General features: G+C 36.4%; 1 protein-coding gene and 1 pseudogene across 6 annotated transcripts in view; both read left to right on the top strand.

The window, feature by feature from the left end:
* The window catches only part of FRY (FRY microtubule binding protein), a 508,702-nt gene that overhangs the window by 478,466 nt on the left and 6,697 nt on the right, over nucleotides 1-23,539 (top strand). For 3 of the 5 annotated variants that reach the window (XM_081126905.1, XM_081126901.1, XM_081126903.1), the window contains 3 exons: nucleotides 389-406; nucleotides 2,249-2,359; nucleotides 5,316-5,518. In XM_081126905.1, coding sequence (XP_080983031.1) covers nucleotides 389-406; nucleotides 2,249-2,359; nucleotides 5,316-5,518 — 332 coding nt within the window. The remainder of the gene's footprint in view (nucleotides 1-388; nucleotides 407-2,248; nucleotides 2,360-5,315; nucleotides 5,519-23,539) is intronic. The other 2 variants (XM_081126902.1, XM_081126904.1) reach the window with 1 other exon arrangement.
* Nucleotides 22,525-22,974, top strand: LOC308552012 (large ribosomal subunit protein eL32 pseudogene; annotated as a pseudogene). Its single transcript has one exon. The product of its transcript is annotated as a large ribosomal subunit protein eL32 pseudogene (transcript).

Genomic DNA, 23,539 nt, shown 5'->3' with positions numbered 1-23,539 from the left:
GGAGCTATAGTTCATTCACATTACTCAGCTGATCTCACAGTTCTATGTCCACATATCATTCACATTTAAATACTAAAATTATAAAGCAATAAAAGTCTTGACTTCTATTCTCCAAGACTAACAAAATCTAAACCAACTAACCAGAGAATCTGAAACAATACAAATTACTTTTTCAAAAACATATTTCCCACTAGAGCTTGTTTTTAACTGGGCCGCTGTGCATGTTGAATGGGTACCACATTTGCAACCATTTATCAAGTCTGGGCAAGCAATGCTAATACTGCTGATGGTTCTGCTGGCGGAAGAGGGCTGTGCTTTCCGTTGCATGCAGACACTGACCCTGTACTCTGTTTCCTTTCCTGTTTCCTGTGCCATGCTTGCTGTGTAGCAAATGGAATCTCTGGCAGTAAGTTAACTTTCTTTCATACTCTCTGCCCATTTGAGGCATGGACCCATAACAAACCTTATTTTTACTATTACTGTTATATCTCTTAGCATGTTTCCCCTTTTTCCTTCCATTTTATTTTATTTGGTAGATTGAGATATGCCAGTTTGTTAGTAGCATTCTCGGCTGCTTTCATCTCAAAAGTAGAAACCTACATTGCTATGAACTCTCATACTATCAGTGGAATATTCTGAGTTATAACTACCATTATCTGACACTTAGGAAAGTCAGAGTTTCATAGCTAGGTTTCACCCTAAATTGTGAAGGTAACATTTTTTAAACAATAATTATCTATCTGCAAATCTCTGGCAGTTATCTCTTGGATCAGATTTTTAAAAGATTTCCCATAAAGAAAAGTTTAAAATAAAATGTTTTACTGAAACAACCAAAGATCTAGTTTGGGGTAATTAGTGAATGTAGCTACTTCTTTAACCTTAGGTTGGTTTCCAGCATTGAGAGATAAGATAAATCTAAGAATTCCCCCCCGCACCGCCCCCCCACCAAGGGCCAAAAGAAGGGTGAGAGGAAAAAGAAAACTTCATTCAGCATAATTTTAAATGAACTTTAGTAACTTTCTAAAATTAGGATTACAAGTCTGTTAATAATACTATTAACAGAATATTCTTCCTCCACCTAAATTTAAATTCTTATAATTTCTCTCCTTAAACTGATTTGGGGGAACAATTTTAAGTCACCATAGCAGCTCTCAATTCTGAGCTGAGTTCTTTCTACTCCATTAGCAAAAGAAAGACCCTATTTATTCTCAAGGAACCACATTTGAAAACTGAACTGCGAAGTGTAGTTTAAGCCACATACTTAATCACTTTCACTGGCAACAGCTGAGCCATGAAATTCTACCTAATGAAGGCTATTCTTTTCCTTATACAGAATCCCATCCACTACCTAGGAGCTAACCCATTCTTAGAATAAAACAGGCAAAGTTTAGAAGCTATTAAGAGCAGATACAGCTCAAAGAGCAGTATAATTGTTGGTGTTGGAATGACTCATGATTTATTTTTCCCTCATAGGATATATAAGCCACATAATGAAAACATTTTAAATTCCAGAGCTATTTATAGGGTTTAATTAAGGGCCATTTTCTATGATTACTTTTTAATGTTCTTTCCACAGTAAGTTTTGAATGTTTTTGTAATTTCTCCTTTTTGTAAGCATACTTTGGCCCCTTTTTATCTCTTTACTTCAACAAATATTTATTGAGCACTGAGTAGAAGCATCATCAGTAAAGCTGACACAGCACCTTCAAGGGTCACGTGACTATTTTGTTTACAGAGACTTCAGGATGAGTGTCTGCACCCAAAATACAGCCAGAATTGTCACATGGAGTAATCTCTCAAGTGTCTGCTGAATTTATAAATTTAACACTTAGAATGACTTAATGTTTTGCCTTTCAAATATACTTTTAAAAAAACCAAATTCTTTGTTTTTAAAAACAATTTACAGCTTATAAAAATTAAGATAACCGCAACTATGATTTGTAGATATGTAACTAGCAGATATCATGGAAATCTGACGATTCACTCAGTTCCTTCATAACTACTACACTTCTCTAATTAGTCATCTTCCAGGAGCTATTCTATGTTACATTGTGAATTTCTCACTGATATTTACTGACTAGGTCTTGTTCTCTTTTACTGACTAAATCTTGTTGTTTTATTGGGAATAATAACAGCTAGTTATGGATACTTGATTTTTTTAAAAAAGTTTGTCTCCACCAAGATTTCACTTGTTATACAAAAACTGTCATTAATAACTAATTTCTTCCCATGCCAACTCTCTCTCTAGCAACTGGAACTATGTCAGAGGTTATATAAGCTACACTTTCAGCTGCTGCTGCTTTTTCAGTCCTACTGTAAGCTCATCGGCCAGGTGCACGAAGTCAGTTCCATGCCAGAGGTGAGCCCACAGACCTCCTAACCCTGAGCACTGCCATGAACATTACTTCTTTCCTTTTGTCCTCCCTGCCCCACATCCCCTTTTCCTCTTTAATGGTCCGAGTGATTTTATTCCCACATAATCATTTTGCTCTAGAATAAGTATTAAATGTGTCTTGTATTTCTATTCTCATTTGGCAGTGCCAGGACTAGGGTGAGGCAAGTGACAGGCCTAGGCACAAAACTGAAGGACTCTGAGGGTGAGCACCTCCCCTCAGAGTCCTTCAGTATGCCGAGAGGCCTCACTTGGCCTGCCCTAATCCTGGCCCTGGGTCCTTGTGTTATGGCTTTCCTTCTTTATAGTTAGCTTTTTCTACCTGTTCTTACATTGAGATTAGAAGAAAATATCTATATTATGTTTGATTCTCTCCCACTTCCCTGCTTAACATCAGGATGCTTTTATATTTTTAAGTGTACAAAGTAAAATAATTGAAACGTACCACTTCCAAGTGAGCCAAATTTTTCCTAGAAGTGAAAAAATAATACTGTCATGTAGTAAGTGAAATAATGGGGATATACAGAGGATGTTATGGAAGCACGAAAGACAACACCTAAGTCATCAAGCTGAAATAGGATAGCTTTCTGGAGGAAATCACACCTTAGCTGATTCTTCAGGGATGAGTTGGAGTTAGAGAGATAAAGTGGTAGCTAAGGAGGAGTGTTCTAGTAAGAAACAGCATGGACATAAACATGGTAGTATGAAAGAGAAAGGAACTACACGTGATTTACTAGTGCTAAAATATAACATGCAAACCAAAAAGGAGTGATGGAGCAAGGTGGAAGAAATAGGTAAGGGGAGATCATGGAAGATGCTGTGCCTGGGAGTGTTTTGGTTGGAGCTTATGGCACAGATGAGGTGGACTTGATGACAACTAAACTGGAGACAGGGAGACCACTTTACAAGGCTAATAGCTCAGATGAGAGATGAGAGTTTCAACTAGGACAGAAGTGCTTGGTATGGAGAAATGGGAGGAAATGTAAGAGATATTTAGGACAAAAGGTCAATGAAACTAACTGGGGGGAGGGGTGAAGGAGAAGAAAGAGTGTGATGCTCAGGTTCTATCTCAGATGAACTAGGTGACTGGTGGTACCACAGGTGAAACAGGGATATAAAAGGAGGGCTGAGGCAATTGTACATCCAACTGGTCAAGCCTTCTGCCTGCTAGTCAATAACTGAGTCTGCCCACTAGACCAGCCCAGGTTAACTACATCGTGCAGGCTGTTAAATACGAGGATCTAGAAGAGATTGGAAGTTAGAGGAGAGGTCTGAATTGAAGGCGTAGATATGGTAGTCATTAGTGAAAAACCAAGAGTCCAAGAAACCATCCCACTAAGAGCATATGGGTGAGGATGGAGCACCACTATTTATTACTCATTAGGAAAAAAAGGGAGTATACTTTCACATGCTAATTTCAAGGGACTCAGACATCTTTGTTTATGAAGAGCTCTTCACAAGCCAGTTTTCCTCCACAGAATTACAGATTATTAGATAAAAGAGAAAACAGTTGATATGGTATTTGCTATGTTGTCAAGACAGGTTAACTCTCTTACTCTTCCAGCAAGTATTAACAGGATCCTTAGACTCCATCTTGGCTCAAGAAAGAGAAGACATGCAAATGCAACTCACATGCCTTTTTCCATATTAAAATGGCAATTCAAGTTTCACTTTAGAAAAGTAAATTATGTGTTACATACCGTGTGTGTGTATATGTGTGTGTGTATATATTATATAATTGTTTTAAATTGTGTAAATTTAAAGGAAATTTCTTCTTAATTATTTTAAATTAAGTAAGTTTTAAATACTGTACAAACACACACAATATTTAAAACTTGCCTATATTTAAAAGAATTAAAAAGAAATTCACTTTTCAACTTAAAAATTTATGTATACAAGGTACTCTAGTATCTTATTTAAAAGCATTACCTCAGTAAACTTTAAACCTAGCTCTGGAGTAGGTATTTGTACTTAACAGTCATCTGTGTAGAAACAAATAGTCCTTAAGGGCTTTGATTCTATTGCTAGTAAAATGAGGGAGCTGAGAATGAAGATGTTGGGTAAATCAACTCTACAAAGAAAACAAGCATCATCAATTTGCATTACAAAGGTGGGGAAAACCCTTTAAATTTATGTCAATTTTTTAAAATGCTCTTGAGATCAGATTCCAAAACAGTTGTCTGCCACAGTACATTTTAGGAGCACTAAGAAGTTTTGTAGGTTCTCTCTTATGATTTACTTTTTAACACTTTGGATCTTTTGGTTTCAGTAATTTTGAAGGAAAATCTTTTACTTCCATAACATGACTACTAATATTACATTGAGATTTTTTTTTCCTCCTCTTCCTTAAAATTATGTATTTAGTCTCTTTCCATAGCATAGAAATAGTGAGAAAATTTTATTTTTCAGAGTCCATGTTGATGATTACATTTATTGAGCATTTATACACCAAACTTACTAATTATTTCATATACACTATCTCATTTCATCTTTAAAATTACCTTGTAATATCTTCAGTGCCATAGATGAAAAAAACTAAGATACATAAAAGTGTATTTATTTGACTGGGGCCCCATCATACATTGTAGAATTGGCATTTGAACCCAGCTCTACCCAACTCCCAAGCCTGTTATGATGTGCATTTTACCTCTGAAAATGCCCTTCTACTAAAATAAAAAACACTTTAAAGGAAGTCTTAATCTTTTCCATAAGAAGAATTTCCCAGATGTTGACACATAAAGTTATTTCATCCATACAACCTCATAACCACCTACACATACCATGTAGAACAGTTTCATTTGTCCTATTTTAGTTTACCAAGGTATTAAGCTTGTGCTTAACCACATCACATATAATCAATTGTTTTCTTTGGGGGATGTAAAATCCAGCCTTCAACTAACTACAGTAAAATTTTTTTTAACAGCTTCTAAATATGTCCAGGGAACTGAGTGACTTAAAGAAAAATCTAAAGGAGGCTACTGCAGCCATTGCAGCTGACCCTCTTTATATAGAGGGTGCGTGGTCTGAGCCAACCTTCACGTCCACTGAAGCAGCCATCCAGTCGATGCTGGACTGCCTGAAGAACAATGAACTTGGCAAGGCTTTACATCAAATCAGGGAATGCAGGTAATTCTATTTCCTTTAGAGATGGTTGAAAGAAATGCATGCCTAATAGTTAACTTTGTCATGGCTGGGGACTAAATCACTACAGAAGGAATAGCTAGATATTTTATATACCTCCTTCTCAGATCTCTGCTGTTGCCGTGGTGGAAACATCAGATTTCAGAACTTATATGTTAAAAGTATTGATGTTATTTCTGGTCATTTGTCATTCCTAAAATGTTGACACACTTCAGAGTATACCCCAACAAGAGGTCCAAGATGGCAGTGGCATAGGATGATGCTGAAATCGCCCACTCCCACAAGCACAGTAAAATATACACCTATATAGACAGCAGTTATTTCTGAAAGACAACTGAAGGCTGATTAAACAGCTTCTGAATACAAATGAGAGAGAGACCCAAAAGAAAAGTCTGAGAAATTGGGAGAGCTCCTTGGGATCTGCAGGAAATCTCTAGGATTGGAGGTGCTGATGATGAGCACCACTGTGTACATCGTCCTCCACCTCTGTAGGGCAGGTGGAAGCTCTATCAGGGTGCTTTGATCTGCCAGCAAGATTACAGCAACACATGCCCAGCCACACTGCCCAGAGTCCATATCAGCTCTGAACAAAGGGAGTCAGCAGGAACAATAGGGCATCACGACACATACCTGGCCTCTGTGCCTAGAGCCAATCTAGCCTAACAGGTTAACACCCTAAGTGCCATAAATACCTGCCCAGTTCCAGCCAGCCTACCAAAACTACCAGGCACAAGCCAACACAGAGGTTGTTTCTAAATAAGACAACTTTCTGTACAAGAAATGAGAGATCATATAGAGCAGGCTAGAAAGCCACAGGAGCTCTTCACGAACTGAAGGAATTTCTCCAGGGTTCAAGGTGCTTGTGAGCTTCATTGTATACATCCCCCTCTACCTCTATTGGGCAGGCAGGAGCTCTACCCAGGTGCTCTAGCGTACATGCAAGATTGCCACAATGCATTCCTGGACACATTGCCTGAGCCCATTTTGGCTTCAAACAAAGAGAAAAGCAACAGGAAATTACTACACACACCTGGTCTCCTTGCCTGGATATGCTTCAGCTTGGTAGCCCAATGCCATAGGCACTGACTCAACTCCAACTGACCTTCCAAAATAACCCAGCACACAAAGCCTATACATAGGTCACTTCTACACTAAGCCACTTTTTCAACACTGGCAGAGATAGCTATTTTGTCAAATTTATACAAATAACATACAAAGTCAAACAAAACAAAAAAAATAAAAACAGAAGAATACCTCTATAATGAAGGAACAAGAAAAAAACCCTAAGGAGATGGAGATAAGTCATTTGCTTGATAAAGAATTCAAAGATATTGTTGTAAGGATGCTCGCCAAACTTCAGAGTGGAATATAGGAATTTAAAACTACAACAAAGGGGAAGTATAATAAAGGGCCAAGCAGATCTGAAAATACAATAACTGAAATGACAAATACACTGGAAAGAATCAACATTAATATACAGAAGAATGAATCAGTGACCCAGAACACAGACTAGTGAAAATCAATCAGAACAGGAAAAGGGGATAATTTAGAAGGACCTCTGAGACAAAAATCAAGCTCATAAACATTCACATTACAAAAATTCCAGAGGAGAACAAAAGAGAAAGGAACAGAAACATTATTTCAAGAAACAATGGCTGAAAACTTTTCTAATCTGGGAAAAGAAAAAGCTGTTGAGATCCGGGAATCACAGAGATTTCCAAACAAGATGAACCCAAAGAGGCCCAAACCAAGACACGCAGTAATTAGAATGGCAAAAGTTAAAAACAGAGACAATCTAGAAAGAAAATCAAGTTATATACAAAGAAAACCCCATAAGGCTATCAACTAATTTTTCAGCAGCAACTTTATGGGCCAGAAGAGAGTGGCAGGACATCTTTTAAAGGCTGAAATAAAGGAACCTACAACCTAGAATAACATACCCAGCAAGGTTATCATTCAGAATTGAAGGAGAGATAAAACAAGCAAAAAGTAAAGGAATTCATCACCATTAAATCATCTTTACAATAAATGTTCAAGATCTTTAAGAAGAAAAGAAAAAGCAATAATCAGAAATTAGAAAATATAAGGGAGCCCGGCCGGGCGTGGCTCAGCGGTTGAGAATCGACCTGGGATCCAGGCGATCTGGGTTCGATTCCCGGTCAGGGCACATGCCCGGGTTGCGGGCTCAATCAATGACTCTCTCATCATTGATGTTTCTATCTCTCTCTCTCCCTCTCCTTTCTCTGAAATCAATAAAGATTTTTTTTTTTAAAAAAAAAAGAAAATATAAGGGGAAAAATCTCACAGGTAAAGCCAAATATTAAACACACACAGCAAATCAGACATTTAAAAAGCTGCTATGAAGGTCAAAAGACAAAAGTACCAACTCAACTCAAAACTACAATTAGTTAGGAGGTCCACAAAACTAAAAGATATAAAATATGGCATCAAAAACAGAGCGTGTGAGAGGCAAGTCAAAGATGGTGGTGTTGGAAGACACTGATTTAGTCCCGTCCCAATAACACATTAAATATACACCTATATTTAGAGTAGTTCCTCCTAAGAGACAACTGAAAGCCAACTGCACAGCTTCTACACAACAAAGAGAGAGACCATATAGAGAAGGTTGGGGGACCTCCAGAGCTCTCTGGGAGCTGAGGGAACTCTCCAGGACCAGAGGATGGAGGAGCACCATTGTTTACATCTCCCTTGCACTTGGATAGTGAGCTTCAGCCCTCTCCAGGTTCTCTAGCCAACCTACAGAGCCACTATAGCTCATTCCCAGCCACCCTCCCATAGTTAGAGTTAGCAGGAAGACATCATAGCATGCACTCACAGGGCTCTCCACCCGGAGACTGATCCAGCAGATATGGCAGGGTGTTGCTATGTGTACCTAATGGGCTGCACATGCACATGGGGCTCACATTCCTAGAGAGTGTGTGCAAATAGTAAAGTGCTGCAGTACCTAAATGCAGGGCTGCACCATACAGAGAAAGTACAGAGACACTGGAGCACTGCAGCACACAGCCTACTCTACCCAGAGAGAATATGAAAATAGTAGGGTGTTGCTGTGTGAGCACATAGGAATGCCCTGTCCAGAGAAATTGTGGAACCAGTGGGGTGATGCAATGTGTGCACTCAGGGTAGCCCCACCCAGATCCAACCCATGCAAAGACAATAAGGCAAGAGGACCATCTGCCAACACACCTGGCAACCCCACCCAGATCAGAAAGGCAAGGAAGCACACACACATCAGGCTGCCCCAACTATGTTGTGGCCATGGCCAGCCAGAAAATCACAGAGCTAATGCACATGCCTGTACAGCAGGCTGTCCCACCCAGAATGCACAACTTCGGGCCAACTGACACACCAGAGGCCACATGTGTCCACCTAGAATACAACCAGCCTTCAAAAACCATCCAACACACAGTCTTCAATGAGTCCACTTTTTCAAGGTTGGAAGAGATAGCTATTTCATCTAACTCATAGGAACAAACACAGAAAGCCAAACAAAATAGGGAGACAGAAGATATATCCCAATTGAAGAACACAAAACCACAGAGGAAAAAAATCTAATAAAATGGAGATAAGTCATTTGCCTGATAAAGGATTCAAAGAAACAATCATAGGATGCTCAAAAAACTGGAGAGTAGGCCCTGGCCAGGTGGGTCAGTTAGCTGAAACATCAACCTGTACACCAAAATGTTGCAGGTTCAGTTCCCAATCAGGGCACATACCTAGGTTGTGAGTTCAGTCCCAGGTCAGGGCACATACAGGGAACAACTGATTGATGTTTCTATCTCACACTGATGTATCTTTCTCTCTCTCTCTAAAAATCATATACATATCCTGGGGTGAGAAAACACAAAACTTGAGAGTAGAAAAGGAGAACTAAGAGAACTTCAACAAAGAGTTAGAAAATACAATAAGGAACAAATACAAGATTAATACATAACTAAAATAAATATATTGCTAGAAATCAACAGATTAGTTAATACAGAAGAATTCGTTAACAACCTGTATACAGAATAGTGGCTATCACCCAATCAGAATAGCGAACTTTTTTAAAAATTTAAAAATAAGGATAGTATAAGGGACTTCTAGGTCAAGATCAAATGTAACATGCTCATTTTAGGGATTACAAAAGGTGAAGAGAAAGAATGACATAAAATATATTTGAAGAAATAATGGCTGAAAACTTTCCTAATCTGGGGTAGGAAACTGACATCCAAGTCCAGGAAGCGCGGACAGTTCCAAACAAGATGAACACAAAGAGGCTCACACCAAGGTATATTGTAATTAAATTGGCAAAGTTAAAGATAAATAGACAATCTTGAAGGAAGCATGAGGAAAACAATAAGTTATATACAAAGGAATCCCATAAGGCTATCAGCTGAGTTCTGTGCAACAACTTTAAAGGCCAGAAGGGTGGCAGGACAACTTTAAAGAGCTGAAAGAAGGGGACCTACAATCTGGAATAATTTACCTAGCAAGGTTATCATTCAGAATTCAAGGAGACATGAAAGTTTCCACAACAAGCACAAATTAAAGGAATTCACCACCTCTAAATCAGCTTTAAAAGAAATGTTAAAGGGTCTTCATGCAGAACAGAAAAAGCAATCAACAAAAACAGGAAAATACAGGAAAGAAACCTCACTGGTAAAGGCAAATATGTAATAATTATATATAATAAGCACAGTGAATCAACCACTTAAAAAGCTAATATGAAGCTGAAAAGACAAAGGTAGCAAAATTAACAACTACAATAAAGAGGGATACAGAAAACAAAAATATATAAAACATGACCTCAAATATAAATTATGGATGAGGGCGTAAAAATGCAGTGCTTTTAGAATGCATTTAGATTTAAACAACTATCAGCTGAAAACAGATTGCTATAGATATAGATGGATATATATGTAGAGATGGATATATATGAACTCATGGTAGCAACAAACAGAAAAACTACACAATGTAAACAAACAAAAAAAAGTCAATAGAAAGAACCCCAAACACAACACTAAAGAAAACCAGCAATTCAAAAGAAAACGGCAAGGTGCTTTGAGTCCTTGCCTGATTTGCTTCTGGACCTAAGGCTTGGAAAATCTGACCTTGGTGCACATCTTGGTCTTGTCCAAACACACCCAGCCCCAGCAGAGGAAACCAGAAGCTGTGGAGTGCAGAAACCTTCTAACAGGATACTCAAGGCCAGTTACAAACTGCGTCTGACATTGGCCTGCACCAGAGACCATCCAAAAGACTGGGAGTCCTAGCAGATCTACCTAATACATAGAAACAAATCCAAACAGGCAGCCAAACTGGGGAGACCAAAAAACAAGCCCCAAATGAAAGAAAAAAAGAATTCTCCAGGAGAAATGCTAAATGAAATGGAGATAAGCAATCTATCAGATATAGAATTCAGAATACTGATCATAAAGATGCCCAACAGCATGAGAAAAGAAATGGAAACTATGAAGGAAATTAAGAATGACATAGTAGAAATAAAAATAAAATAAAATAAAACATTGGAAGGAATAAACAAACAGATTAGGGGAAGCTGAAGGTCCGATCAGGGAATCAGATAACAAAGTAGAAAAAAATCACTCAATCAGAGAACCAAAAAGAAAAAACAATTAAAAAACAGGACAGTTTAAGGGAGCTGTGGGACAACATGAAATGTAACAATATTCACATCACAGGGGCACCAGAAGAGGTCGAAAGTAAGCAAGGGTTAGAGAACCTGTTAGAAGAAATAATAGAAGAAAACTTCCTTAACCTGGTCAAGGAAAAAGTCACACGAGTTCAGGAGGCACAGAGAATCCCAAGCAAGAAGAATCTAAAAAGGACCATGCCCAGACACATCATAATTAATATGCCAAAAGTTCAAGATAAAGAGAGAATATTAAAGGCAGCAAGAGAAAAGCAATCTGTTACCTACAAAGGAGCTCCTATAAGGCTGTCAGCTGATTTCTCATCAAAAGCTCTACAGGCCAGAGGGAATGGCATGAAATATTCAAGATAATACAGAACAAGGATCTGAAACCAAGAATACTCTATCCAGCAAAGCTATCATTCAGAATAGATGGTGAAATAAAGAGCTTTCAAACAAAATAAAAGGCTAAAGGAGTTTATCACCACCAAACCAGCGTTGTAAGAAATGTTAAAGGGATTGCTGGAATAAGAAGTTAAAATAGAGAGAAAGAGAAGCACAGGCATAAAGAAATAAAATGGCAATAGATAAGTACCTGTCAATAGTAAACTTAAATATAAAGGGATTAAATGCTCTAATAAAAAGGCATAGGGCTGCTGAATGGATAAGAAAACAAGATCCAAATATATGCCATCTACAGGAGACCCACCTCAAAACAAAAGACTCACACAGACTGGAGAGAAAAAAACCTTCTGGAGGACTTTAAGGGAGAGATTGACAGCAATACAGTCACAGTAGCAGACTTTAACACCCCACAAACTTACTGGATAGATCTTCCAGACAAAAATCAACAACAAAACAGTGATTTTAAATGTCACACTAGATCAGATGGAAATAATTGACACTTACAGAACATTTCACCCCAAAGCTGCAGAATAGGCATTCTCTTCAAGCGCACATGGGATATTCTCAAAAACAGACCACATGGTAGGACACAAAACAAGTCTCTACAAGTTCAAGAAGATTGAAATCATATCAAGCATCTTCTCAGACATTTACACCATGGAACACTATGCAGCTGTGAAAAAGAAGGATCCCTTACCCTTTGAGACAGCATGGTGGGACCTGGAGAGTAATATGTTAAGGGAAATAAGCCAGTCAGAAAAAGGCAGTGTCACATGATCTTACTCATATATGGAATCTAATAAACAAAATAAACCAATGAACAAAATAGATTCAGAGACACAGAAACATGGAACAAACTGACGAATCTCAGAGGGAAGGCAAGGGTGGGTGGGTGGGGAGAGATTAATCTAAGAACTTATATGCATATATGCATAACCCATGGAAACAGACAATAGTGTGGTGAAGGCCTGGGGGAAGTGTTACAGGTGGAGGGGATCAGTGGGGGAAAAATTTGTAATACTTTCAACAAGATAATTTTTTTAAAAAAAAGGAAACAGCAAGAAATGAAAGGAACAGAGAAAACAAAAACAATTAACAAAATGACATATTTTTTTAAAAAAAACAAAAACAAAAATGACAATAAGCATTTACCTATAAATTATTACTTTAAATGTAACTGACTAAATGGTCTAATCAAAAGACATATAGTGGCTGAATGGATAAAAAAAGACAAGACTTGTTCTCACTGGTATGGCTTAGTTGGTTGGAGCATCATCCTGAGCACTGAAAGGTTGCCAGTTCAATTCCTGGTCAGGGCACATACCTAGGTTCCAGTGGGCATGAATATGGGAATCAACCAATCAATGTTTCTCTCACACATCAGTTGCTCTGTCTCTCCCTCCCCTCCTCTCCAAAATCAGTAAAACATATGCTCAGGTGAGGATTTAAAAAAAAAAAAACAAACAGCCCAGCCAGGTGTGGCTTAGCGGTTCAGAATCAACCTAGGATCCAGGAGATAACAGTTCCATTCCCGGTCAGGGCACATGCCTGGGTTGTGGGCTCGATCTCCAGTCAGGGGCGTGCAGGAGGCAGCCGATCAATGATGACTCTCTCATCATTGATGTTTCAACTCTCTCTCTCCCTTCCTCTGAAATCAATAAAGATATATTTAAAAAGACAACAATACTCATCTGTATGCTGCCCACAAGAGGCTCACTTTAGATCAAAAGGCACATTCAGACAAAGTGAAGGATGGAAAAAGATATTCCAATCATATAGAAATGAGTAGAAAGTGGGGTAGCACTCATATCACACTAACAGACTTTAAAACAATGTAAAAAGAGACAAGGAAGAATATTACATAATAATAAAATGGGCATTCCAAGACTAGGATATAACATTTGTGTATATATATGACCCCAACATTGGAGCACCTAAGTATATAAAGCAAATACTAATGGAAATAATGGCAGAAATTGACACTAATACAATAATAATTGGGGATTTTAACATCACACTTACCTTAATGGATAGATCATCAAGACAGAAAATTAATAGGGAAATAATGACTTTATGTGTTACATTAGGAAAGATCCAATTAGACATTTATAGATCCTTTTATCCCCAAACTGCAGAATGCACATTTTTCTCAAGTGCACATGGAACATTTTCCAGGAGAGATCCCATTAGGACACAAAGCAAGGCTCAAAAATTCAGAAAGAATGAAATTATATCAAGCATATTTTCCAAATACAATGGCATGAAACTAGAAATTAACTACAGAGCCAAAACTGGAAAGAACACAAGTATGTGGAGATTAAACAACATGCTACTATGCAATCAGTGGATCAAAGAGGAAATCAAAAACTATCTTGAGAAAAATGAAAATGAAAACACAACTTTCTAAAAATTACATTATACAAATAAAGTTACTCTGCATATACTTGGTAAACTATATAAGATATAATATTAAAATGTCTCTTTAAAAGGAAAAAAACAAACAAACAGAAAACACTTCTAAGAGAATTCCAGTTATACAGGCCTATCTCAAGAAACATAATAAAGATGAGAGGAATAATGAACAAAATAGAACATAAAAGGTAAAAAAAAGCAATGAAACTAAGAACTAGTTCTTGGAAAGGATAAATAAAATTGGCAAACCTCTAGTCAGACTCATCATGAAAAAGAGAGAGAGGCCTATATAAATTAAATCAGAAATGAAAGAGAAGAGATTACAACTAACACTATAGCAATACAAAGGATCATTAAAGAATACTATGAACAACTACATGCCAACAAATTGGACAACCTAGAAGAAATGGATAAATTTCTAGAAACATACAACCTACCGAGACTATGCCAGAAAGGAAAAGAAAATATGAACAGTCATATTACTAGCAGTGAAATTAAAGCAGAAATTTTAAAAATCCAACAAAAGCCAAGGACCAGACAGCTTCACAGGTGAATTCTATCAGAGATACTGGCCTGTAATTCTCTTTTTTTGTAGTATCTTTGTTGTTTTTGGTATCAGGATACCTACTACATAAGGCCAACCTACCAACACTTGGAGTCATAACAGTTCTACCTAATACAAACACGAAGAGGCAGCAAAAATGGGAAGACAAGGAAACATGCCCCAAATGAAAGAACAGGAGTAATTTCCAGAAAAAGATCTAAATGAAATGAAGAAAAGCAATTTAACAGATATAAAGTTCAAAACAGTGTTATAAGGATACTTGAGGAACATAGGGGAAGAATGGATGAAATCAATGAGAACTTAAACATAGAGATAGAAAGCATAAAAGAGGAGATAGAGACCATAAAAAAGAACCAGTCAGAAATGAAGAATACAATATCTAAAATGAAGAATACATTAGAAGGAATACAAAGTAGGTTGGTAAAGCAGAGGATCAAATCAGTGATTTGGAGGGCAAGGTAGAAGACAACACCCAATCAGAGCAGCAGAAAGAAAATAAGAATTCAAAAAAACAGAATAGTTTAAGGGACCTTTGGGACAAGATGAAGAATAACAATATCTGAATCAGAAGGAGAAGAAAGTGAGCAAAAAATTGAGAACCTATTTGAAGAAATAATGGCCAAAAACTTCCCTAATGTAGTGAAGGAAAAAAGACACACAAGTTAGGAAGCACAGAGAGTCTCAAACAAGATAAACCCCAAAAGGCCCACACCAAGACACATCATAATTAAAATGCAAAAGGTTAAAGACAATCTTAAAAGCAGCAGGAGAAGACAATTTGTTACCTACAAGGGAACTCCAATAAGACTGTCAGCTGACTTCTCAACAGAAACATTTCAGGTCAGAAAGGACTGCCATGAAATATTCAAAGTGATGAAAAGCAAGGACCTACAACCAAAACTACTTTACCCAGCAAGGTGAGCACTTAAAATTGAAGGAGAAATAAAGAGCTTCCCAGAGAAAAAAAAGCTAAAGGAATTTGTTAGGACCAAACCAGTATTACAAGAAATGTTACAAGGCTTTCTTTAAGAAGAAAAATGCAGAGGAACATAGTTAGGAGAATAAAATGGCAATATATATGTACCTATCAATAATCACTTTATATGTAAATGGCTTAAATGCTCCAATTGGAGGGTAAGGAGGGAAATGGGTAACATCTGTAATACTCTCAACAATTAAAAAAAAAAAAGACATAGGGTAGCTGAATGGACAAGAAAACAAGACTCATATATATGATGTCTACAAGAGGCCTACCTCAGAACAAAGGCTCACACAGGATGAAAGTGAAAGAATGGAAAAAGATATTTCATGCAAATGGAAATGCAAAAAAAAATCTGGAGTAGCAATACTTATATCTGACACAATAGACTTTAAAACAAAGGCTACAGTAAGAGATAAAGAAAGACACTACATAATGATAAAGGGAGCAATCCAACAAGAGGATATAACCCATGGAAACATGTATTCATTCAACATAGGAGCACCTATACATAAAGCAAATCTTGATGGACATAATGGGAGAGATCAACAGTAATACATTCATAGTAGGGGAGCTTAATGCCCCCCAATGACACTGATGGATAGGTCTTCCAGACAGAAAATCAACAAGGAAACAGAAGCCTTAAATCACACACTAGATCGTGTGGATTTAATTCATATCTTCAGAGCATTTCACCCAAAGCAGAAGAATATACATTCTTTTCAAGTGCACATGAGTGCACATAGAACATTTTCCAGGATAGACCACATGTTAGGACACAAAACAAGTCTTAATAAATTTAAGAAGATTGACATCATATCAAGCATCTCTGGGACCATAATGGTAAAAAACAAACAAACAAACAAAAACAACTAGAAATCAATACCCCCCCCCAAAAAAAAAACAAAACTGAAAAACAAACAGGTGGAAGCTAAAGAATATGTTACTAAATAAAAAATGTGCCCACAATGAGATCAAGGAAGAAATAAAAAGATACCTTGAAACAAATGAAAAAGAGAACACAACAACCCAAAACCTATGGGACACGATGAAAGCAGTCCAAAGAGGGAAATTCATACAATTACAGACCTACCTTAAGAAAAAAGAATATCTCAAATAAACAATCTAACTTTACACTTAAAGGAACTAGAAAAAGTACAGCTAACAAAGCCCAAAGTGAGTAGAAGGAAGGATATAATAAAGATCAGAGGAGAAATAAATGAAATAGTGTCTAAAAAAAATACAAAAGATTAATAAAACCAAGAGCTGGTTCTTTGAAAAGATAAACACGATTGAAAAACCTATACCCAGACTCATTAAGAAAAAATGAGAGGACCCAAATAAATAAAATCAGAAATGAAAGAGGAAAAGCTAACAACTAAAAGCGTTTCCCTTAAGATCAGAAACAAGACAGTGATGTCTGCTTATACCACTCTTATTCAACATAGTACTGGAAGTCGTAGCCACAGAAATCAGACAAGAAGAAATAAAAGGAATCCAAATTGGAAAGGAAGAAGTAACACTGTCATTATTTGCAGATGACGATACTGTATATAGAAAACCCTAAAGATTCCACCAAAAAAACTACTACAACTGATAAATAAACTACTGAATTCAGTAAAGTAGAAGGATACAAAATATTCAGAAATTGGTAAACTATTATACACTAATAATGAACTATCAGAAATGGAAACTGAGGGAAAAAATCCCATTTACAATTGCATCAATGATATTTAAATTTAACCAAGGAGATAAAAGACCTATACTTGGAAAATTATGACACCAAAGAAAGAAATTGAAGAAGATATGAATAAATGGAAGCATAGACCGTGTTCATGGATAGGAAGAATTAACATCATTAAAGTGTCCATACTACCCAAAGCAATCTAAAGATTCAATGCAATTCCTATCAAGATATCAATGGTATATTTCACAGAACTAGAATAATACAAAAATTTATATGGAACCACAAAGGATCCCAGAAAAACAAAGCAATTCTGAGAAAGAAGAAGATGGAGGGATCACACTACCTGATATCAAACTATAGTACAAGGCCATAGTAATCAAAACTGCATGTGCTGGCATAAAAACAAACTATAAATCAATGGAACAGAAGAGAGAGCCCAGAAATAAACTCACACTTTTATGTTCAAATAGCATTTGACAAAGTAGTCAAGAATATACAATGGGGTAAATGGTGCTGGGAAAATTGGACAGATACCTGCAAAAAAATGAAAATAGACTATCTTCTTATACCACACACAGGAATAAACTCCAAATGGATTAAAGACTTGAAGTTAGACTTGAAACTATAAATATCCTAGAAGAAAACATAAGCAGTAAAATCTCACACATTTTTCATAGCAGATTTTTTTTATATATATCTTCAAGCAAGGAAAACAAAACAAAAAATAAATGAATGGGGTTACATCAAACTACAAAGGTTTTGCACAGCAAAGGAAACCATCAGCAAAATGAAAAGACAACCCACTGAATGGGAGAACATTTCCACCAGTGATACATGTGATAAGGGGTTAATATGCAAATTTGTAAAGAACTTATAAAATTCAACACCAGAAAAGCAAACAATCCAATTTCAAAATGGGCAAAGGACCTAAATAGACACTCCTTCAAAGAGGACATACAGATGGCCAACTGACATATGAAAAAATGCTCAATGTCAGAGAAATACAAATTAAAACCACAATAAGATAGCACTCACATGTGTCAGAATGACTATCATCAGTAAATCCACAAACATCAAGTGTTGGTAAGGATGTGAAGAAAAGGAAACCCTTGTGCACTGTTGGTGGGAATACAGATTTGTGTAGCCACGTGGAAAGCAGTATGGAGGTTCCTCAAAAAATTAAAAATTGAACTGCCTTATGACCCAGTGAATCTATTTCTGGGAATTTATCTGAAGAAACCTGAAACACTAATTCAAAAGAATATATACACCCCTATGTTCACTGCAGCGTTATTTACAATAGCCAAGATTTAGAAACAGCCCGAGTGTCTATCAGTAGATGAGTGGATAAAAAACAGTGGTACATTTATACAGTGGACTACTACTCAGCTGTAAAAAATGATGTCTTACCTTTGTGACAGCATGGGTGGACCTGGAGAGTATTATACTAAGCAAAATAAGCCAGTCAGTAAATGAAAAATACCACATTATTTCACTTCACCTCATAGACAAACAAGAGTATGATGATTACCAGAGGGAAAGGGGTGTGAGGGGAAGGTAGCAAAGGGTAAAAAGGGGATAAATGGTGATGGAAGGAGACTTGACTTGGGGTGGTGAACACGCAATACAATATACAGATGATGTATTATACAGTTGTATTCCTGAAACCTATATAATTTTATTTACCAATGTCACCCCAATTCAATATAAAATAATTTTTTTTGAAAACTAATATAGCCCAGCTGGAGTGGCTCAGTTGGTTAAATGTTCCCCCATGCACCAAAAGGTTACTAGTTCAATTCCCAGTCATGACACATGCCTGGGTTGGGTGTTTGTTCCCCAGCTGGGGAATGTTGGGGAGTGTAAGGAAGGCAACCAATAAATGTTTTCACATCGATGTTTCTCTCTCTCTCTCTTTCTCTCTCTCCCCTCCCCCCTTTCCTCTCTCTAAGCATTTCCTCAGGTGAGGATTTTTTAAAAATAAGTAAATATTTAAAAATAAATACAAATCAAAATAGTATGGTACTGTCAAAAAACAGGTGCACAGATCAATCAAACAAAATAAAGAGCCTAGAAATATTCCTTCGCTTATATCATCAATTAATCTATAGCACAGGAGTCAATAATAGACAATGGTGAAATGCCAGTTTCTTCAATAAGTGCTATTGGGAAAATTGGACACTCACTGTCTTACACCATACAAAAAATAAACTCAAAATGGATTAAAGACTTAAATATAAGACTAGAAACCATAAAACTCCTAAAAGAAAACATAGGTAGTAAACTATTTAACATCTTTTTGAGCAAGTGAAACAGAAGCAAAAATAAACAAATGGAACTTTATCAGATTAAAAAGTTTCTGTACAGCAAAGGAAACAATCAACAAAATGAAAAAACAACGTACTGCCCTGGTCAGTGTGGCTCCGTTGTTTGGGCATCCACCTGTGCACCAAAAGGTTGCTGGTCCACCCAGCCAGCATGGCTCAGCGATTGAGCATCAACCTATGATCTATGAGATCTCAGTTCGCGATTCCCAGTCAGGGCACTTGCCTGGGTTGCAGGCTCAATCCCCAGCAGGAGGTGTGCGGAAGGCAGCCAATCAATGACTCTCTCTCATCGTTAATGTCTCTCTCTCTCTCCCTCTCCCTTTCTCTCCCTAAAATCAATAAAAATTATATTTTTTTAAAAAATAAAATTAAAAGGTTGCCAGTTCAGTTTCTAGTCAGGGCACAATTCTGTAGTAGTGGGCATACAGGAGACAGCTGATGTTGTCTCATATCAATGTTTCTCTCTCCATTGCTCTCTCTAAAAATCAATAAAAAATCTTTTTTTTAAAAAAACTACTGAATGGGAGAATATATTCACAAATTATATACCTGACAGGGGTTTGATGTCCAAAGTATATAAGGAACAGATACACTTCAATGACAAATATATATATATATATATATGATCAAAAATGAACAGAAGATATGAGACATTTCTCCAAAGAAGACATACAGATGACTAACAGACATATGAAAAGATGCTCAACATCACTAATTATCTGGAAAATGTAAATCAAAACCACAATGAGATACTTCATACCTGTCACTATGGCTACTTCATACCCATCATTATGGCTATTATCAAGAAGTTGACAAATAACAAGTTGGTGAGGATGTGGATAAAAGGAACACTTGTGTAGTATCCTGTGCAGTATCCATGTAGGACTGCAAATTGGTACAGTCAGTATAGAAAACAGTATGGAGATTTCTCAAACAGTACAAAAAATTTAAAAATAGACCTACTGTATGACCCAGCAATCTGTCTTCTGGGTATTTATCCAAAGAAAACTAATTTGAAAAGATATATGCACACCTGTGTCACTACATTATTTAAAATAACAGTTATGGAAGCAACACAGGTATCCATCAACAGACGAATTGATAAAGATTTGGTCTATAAACAGTACAATGGAATTTTACTCAGCAATAAAAAAGAATGAAATCCTGTCATTTGCAGCAACTTGGATAGATCTAGAGAGTATTATGCTAAGTGAAATAAGTCAGACAAAGACAAATAACACATGATTTCACTTCAACAATCAACAAAATGAAAAAACAACGTACTGCCCTGGTCAGTGTGGAATTTTTTAAAATCAAAACAACTGAACAAACAAACAAAGACTTATAGAAACAAAAAACAAACTGATGGTTACCAGAGGGGAGGGATGGGTGAAAAGGTGACAGGAAATATAGTGAATAGTGTGATAACTTTGCATGGTGAAAGATGATTATTAGACTATACTTTAATAAAGAAAATTCATACACAAAAAAAGCATGGAGGGGGAGGAAATGTAATCCTTTTAGAATATATTCAAATGTTAATGCCTGTCAGCTTAAAATTGACTGCTATAGATATAGAATTATATACATAAACCTCATGGTAACCTCAAACCAAAAACCTACAAAAGATACACAAAGAATTAGGAAACCAGAAGCCAAACAAAACACTAAAGAAAAACAGCAAAACACAAGGGAAGAGATCAAGAAAAGAAAGGAACAGAAAACTATAAAAACAAACAAAAAATTGATAAAATGACAATATGCACATACCTATTAATAATAACTTTAAATGTAAATGAATTAAATGCTCCAATAAAAAGACAATGGGTGGCTGAATGGATTAAAAAACATCCATGTATATGGTACCTACAAGAGACTCACTTCATATTAAAAGACACAGGCTGAAAGTGAAGGGATGGAAAAAGAATTCCATTCAAACAGAAAGCAGGGATAGAAGTACTCATATCAGACAAAATAGACTTTAAAACAAATAATGTAAATAATATAAATAAAGACATAGAAGGATATTACCTAATTATCAATTGAAGAAGAGGATATAACAATCATAAATGTCTACATACCCAATACATTTAATATATAAAGCAAACATTAATGGACATAAAGGGAGAAATTGTTATACAAAAATAGGAGATTTTCATGCCCCACTCACACCAATGCCTAGATCACTCAGAAAGAAAATTAATAAGGAAGTGATGGCCTTAAATGTCACATTACACTAGATATACTTAATAGACATTTATAAAACATTATATCAAAACACTTCAGTATATACATTTTTGCAAGTGCACACAAAACTATCCAGGATAGATCCCAAAGTAAGCCTCAATAAGTTCAAGAAGATTGAAATTATATCAAGCATATTTCCCAACCACAATGGCATGAAACTAGGAAACTAGAAAGAATAAAAATACATGGAGATTCATCAACATGTAACTAAACAACTAGTGGATCAAAGAGGAAATCAAACAGGAAATGAAAAACTACCTTGAGACAAAGGAAAATGAAAACACAGCTTTTCCGTATCTGAGATACAGCAGAAACAATTCTAAAAAGGAAGTTCATAGCTATACAAGACAACCTCAAGAAACAAGAAAAATCCCAAATAAACCATCTAATTCTATATTTAAAGGAACTAGAAAAAGAAGAGCAAACAAAACGCAAAATAAACAGAAAGAAAGAGTAATAAAGATTAGAGTGAAAATAAAGGAAATAGAAATTTTTTAAAAAATAGAAAAATCAATGAAACTAAAAGCTGGTTCTTTGAAAGGATAAATAGAATTGATAAGCCTCTAGCCAGCCAGATAGAGAACCAAAATAAATTCATAAATGAAAGAAAAGTTACAACCAACACTACAGAAATACAAGAAATCATTAAAGAATACTGAGGATAATTATAGGCCAAAAATTTGACAAGCTATTAAGAAATGGATAAATTGGCTCTCTTCCTTGGTGCTGCCTACAGAGGTGGCAGCCATCTCCTATTTGGCACCATGGTTGCCCTCAGACCCCTCATGAAACCCAAGATTGTCAAAAAGAGGACCAAGAAGTTCATCCGGCACCAGTCAGACTGATATGTCAAAATTAAGCAGAACTGACGGAAACCCAGAGGCATTGACAACAGGGTGCGCAGAAGATTCCAGGGCCAGATCTTGATGCCCAACATTGGTTATGGGAGCAAAAAGCAAACAAAGCACATGCTGCCCAGTGGCCTTCAGAAGTTTCTGGTCCACAACATCAAGGAGCTTAAAGTGCTGCTGATGTCCAACAAATCTTACTGTGCTGAGATTGCTCACAACTTCTCAAAGAACGGCAAAGCCATTGTGGAAAGAGCAGCCCAGCTGGCCATCAGAGTCACCAATCCCAATGCCAGGCTGTGCAGCAAGGAAAATGAATAGACATTGTGTACACATTGTATTTGTGTTAATAATACTATAAATTTTTTTAAATGGATAAATTGAACCAAGTAGTAGAAAATCTAAACAGACCAATTACTAGCAATGAAATTGAAGCATTAATCAAAACACCCAACGAATAAAAGTCCAGGACCAAATGGCTTGACAGGTAAATTCTACCAAACATTTAAAGTAGAGGTAATACCTAGCCTTATTAAACCATTTCAAAAAATAGAAGAAGGAGCACTTCCAAACTCATTCTACAAAACCAGCATTACAAAACCAGATAAAGATCTTACCAAAAAAGAAAATTACAGGCCATATCCTTGATGAACATACATTCAAAATTTCTCAACATAATATTAGCAAACTGGATTCAACAATAAAGTAAAAGTATTATATACCATGACCATCTGATATTTATGGTTCAGTATCGATAAATCAATCAACACATTACATCACATTAAAAAATGAAGGATAAAAATCATATGATCATCTCAGAAAAAGAACTTGACAAAAGTCAACAACCTTTTATGATAGAAACTTTCAACAATGTGAGTATATAGAG

This window comes from Miniopterus schreibersii (assembly GCF_964146895.1).
Source record: "Miniopterus schreibersii genome assembly, chromosome: 2".
Classification (NCBI taxonomy): Eukaryota; Metazoa; Chordata; class Mammalia; order Chiroptera; family Miniopteridae; genus Miniopterus; species Miniopterus schreibersii.
This window is presented reverse-complemented; position numbering and strand designations above follow the sequence as displayed.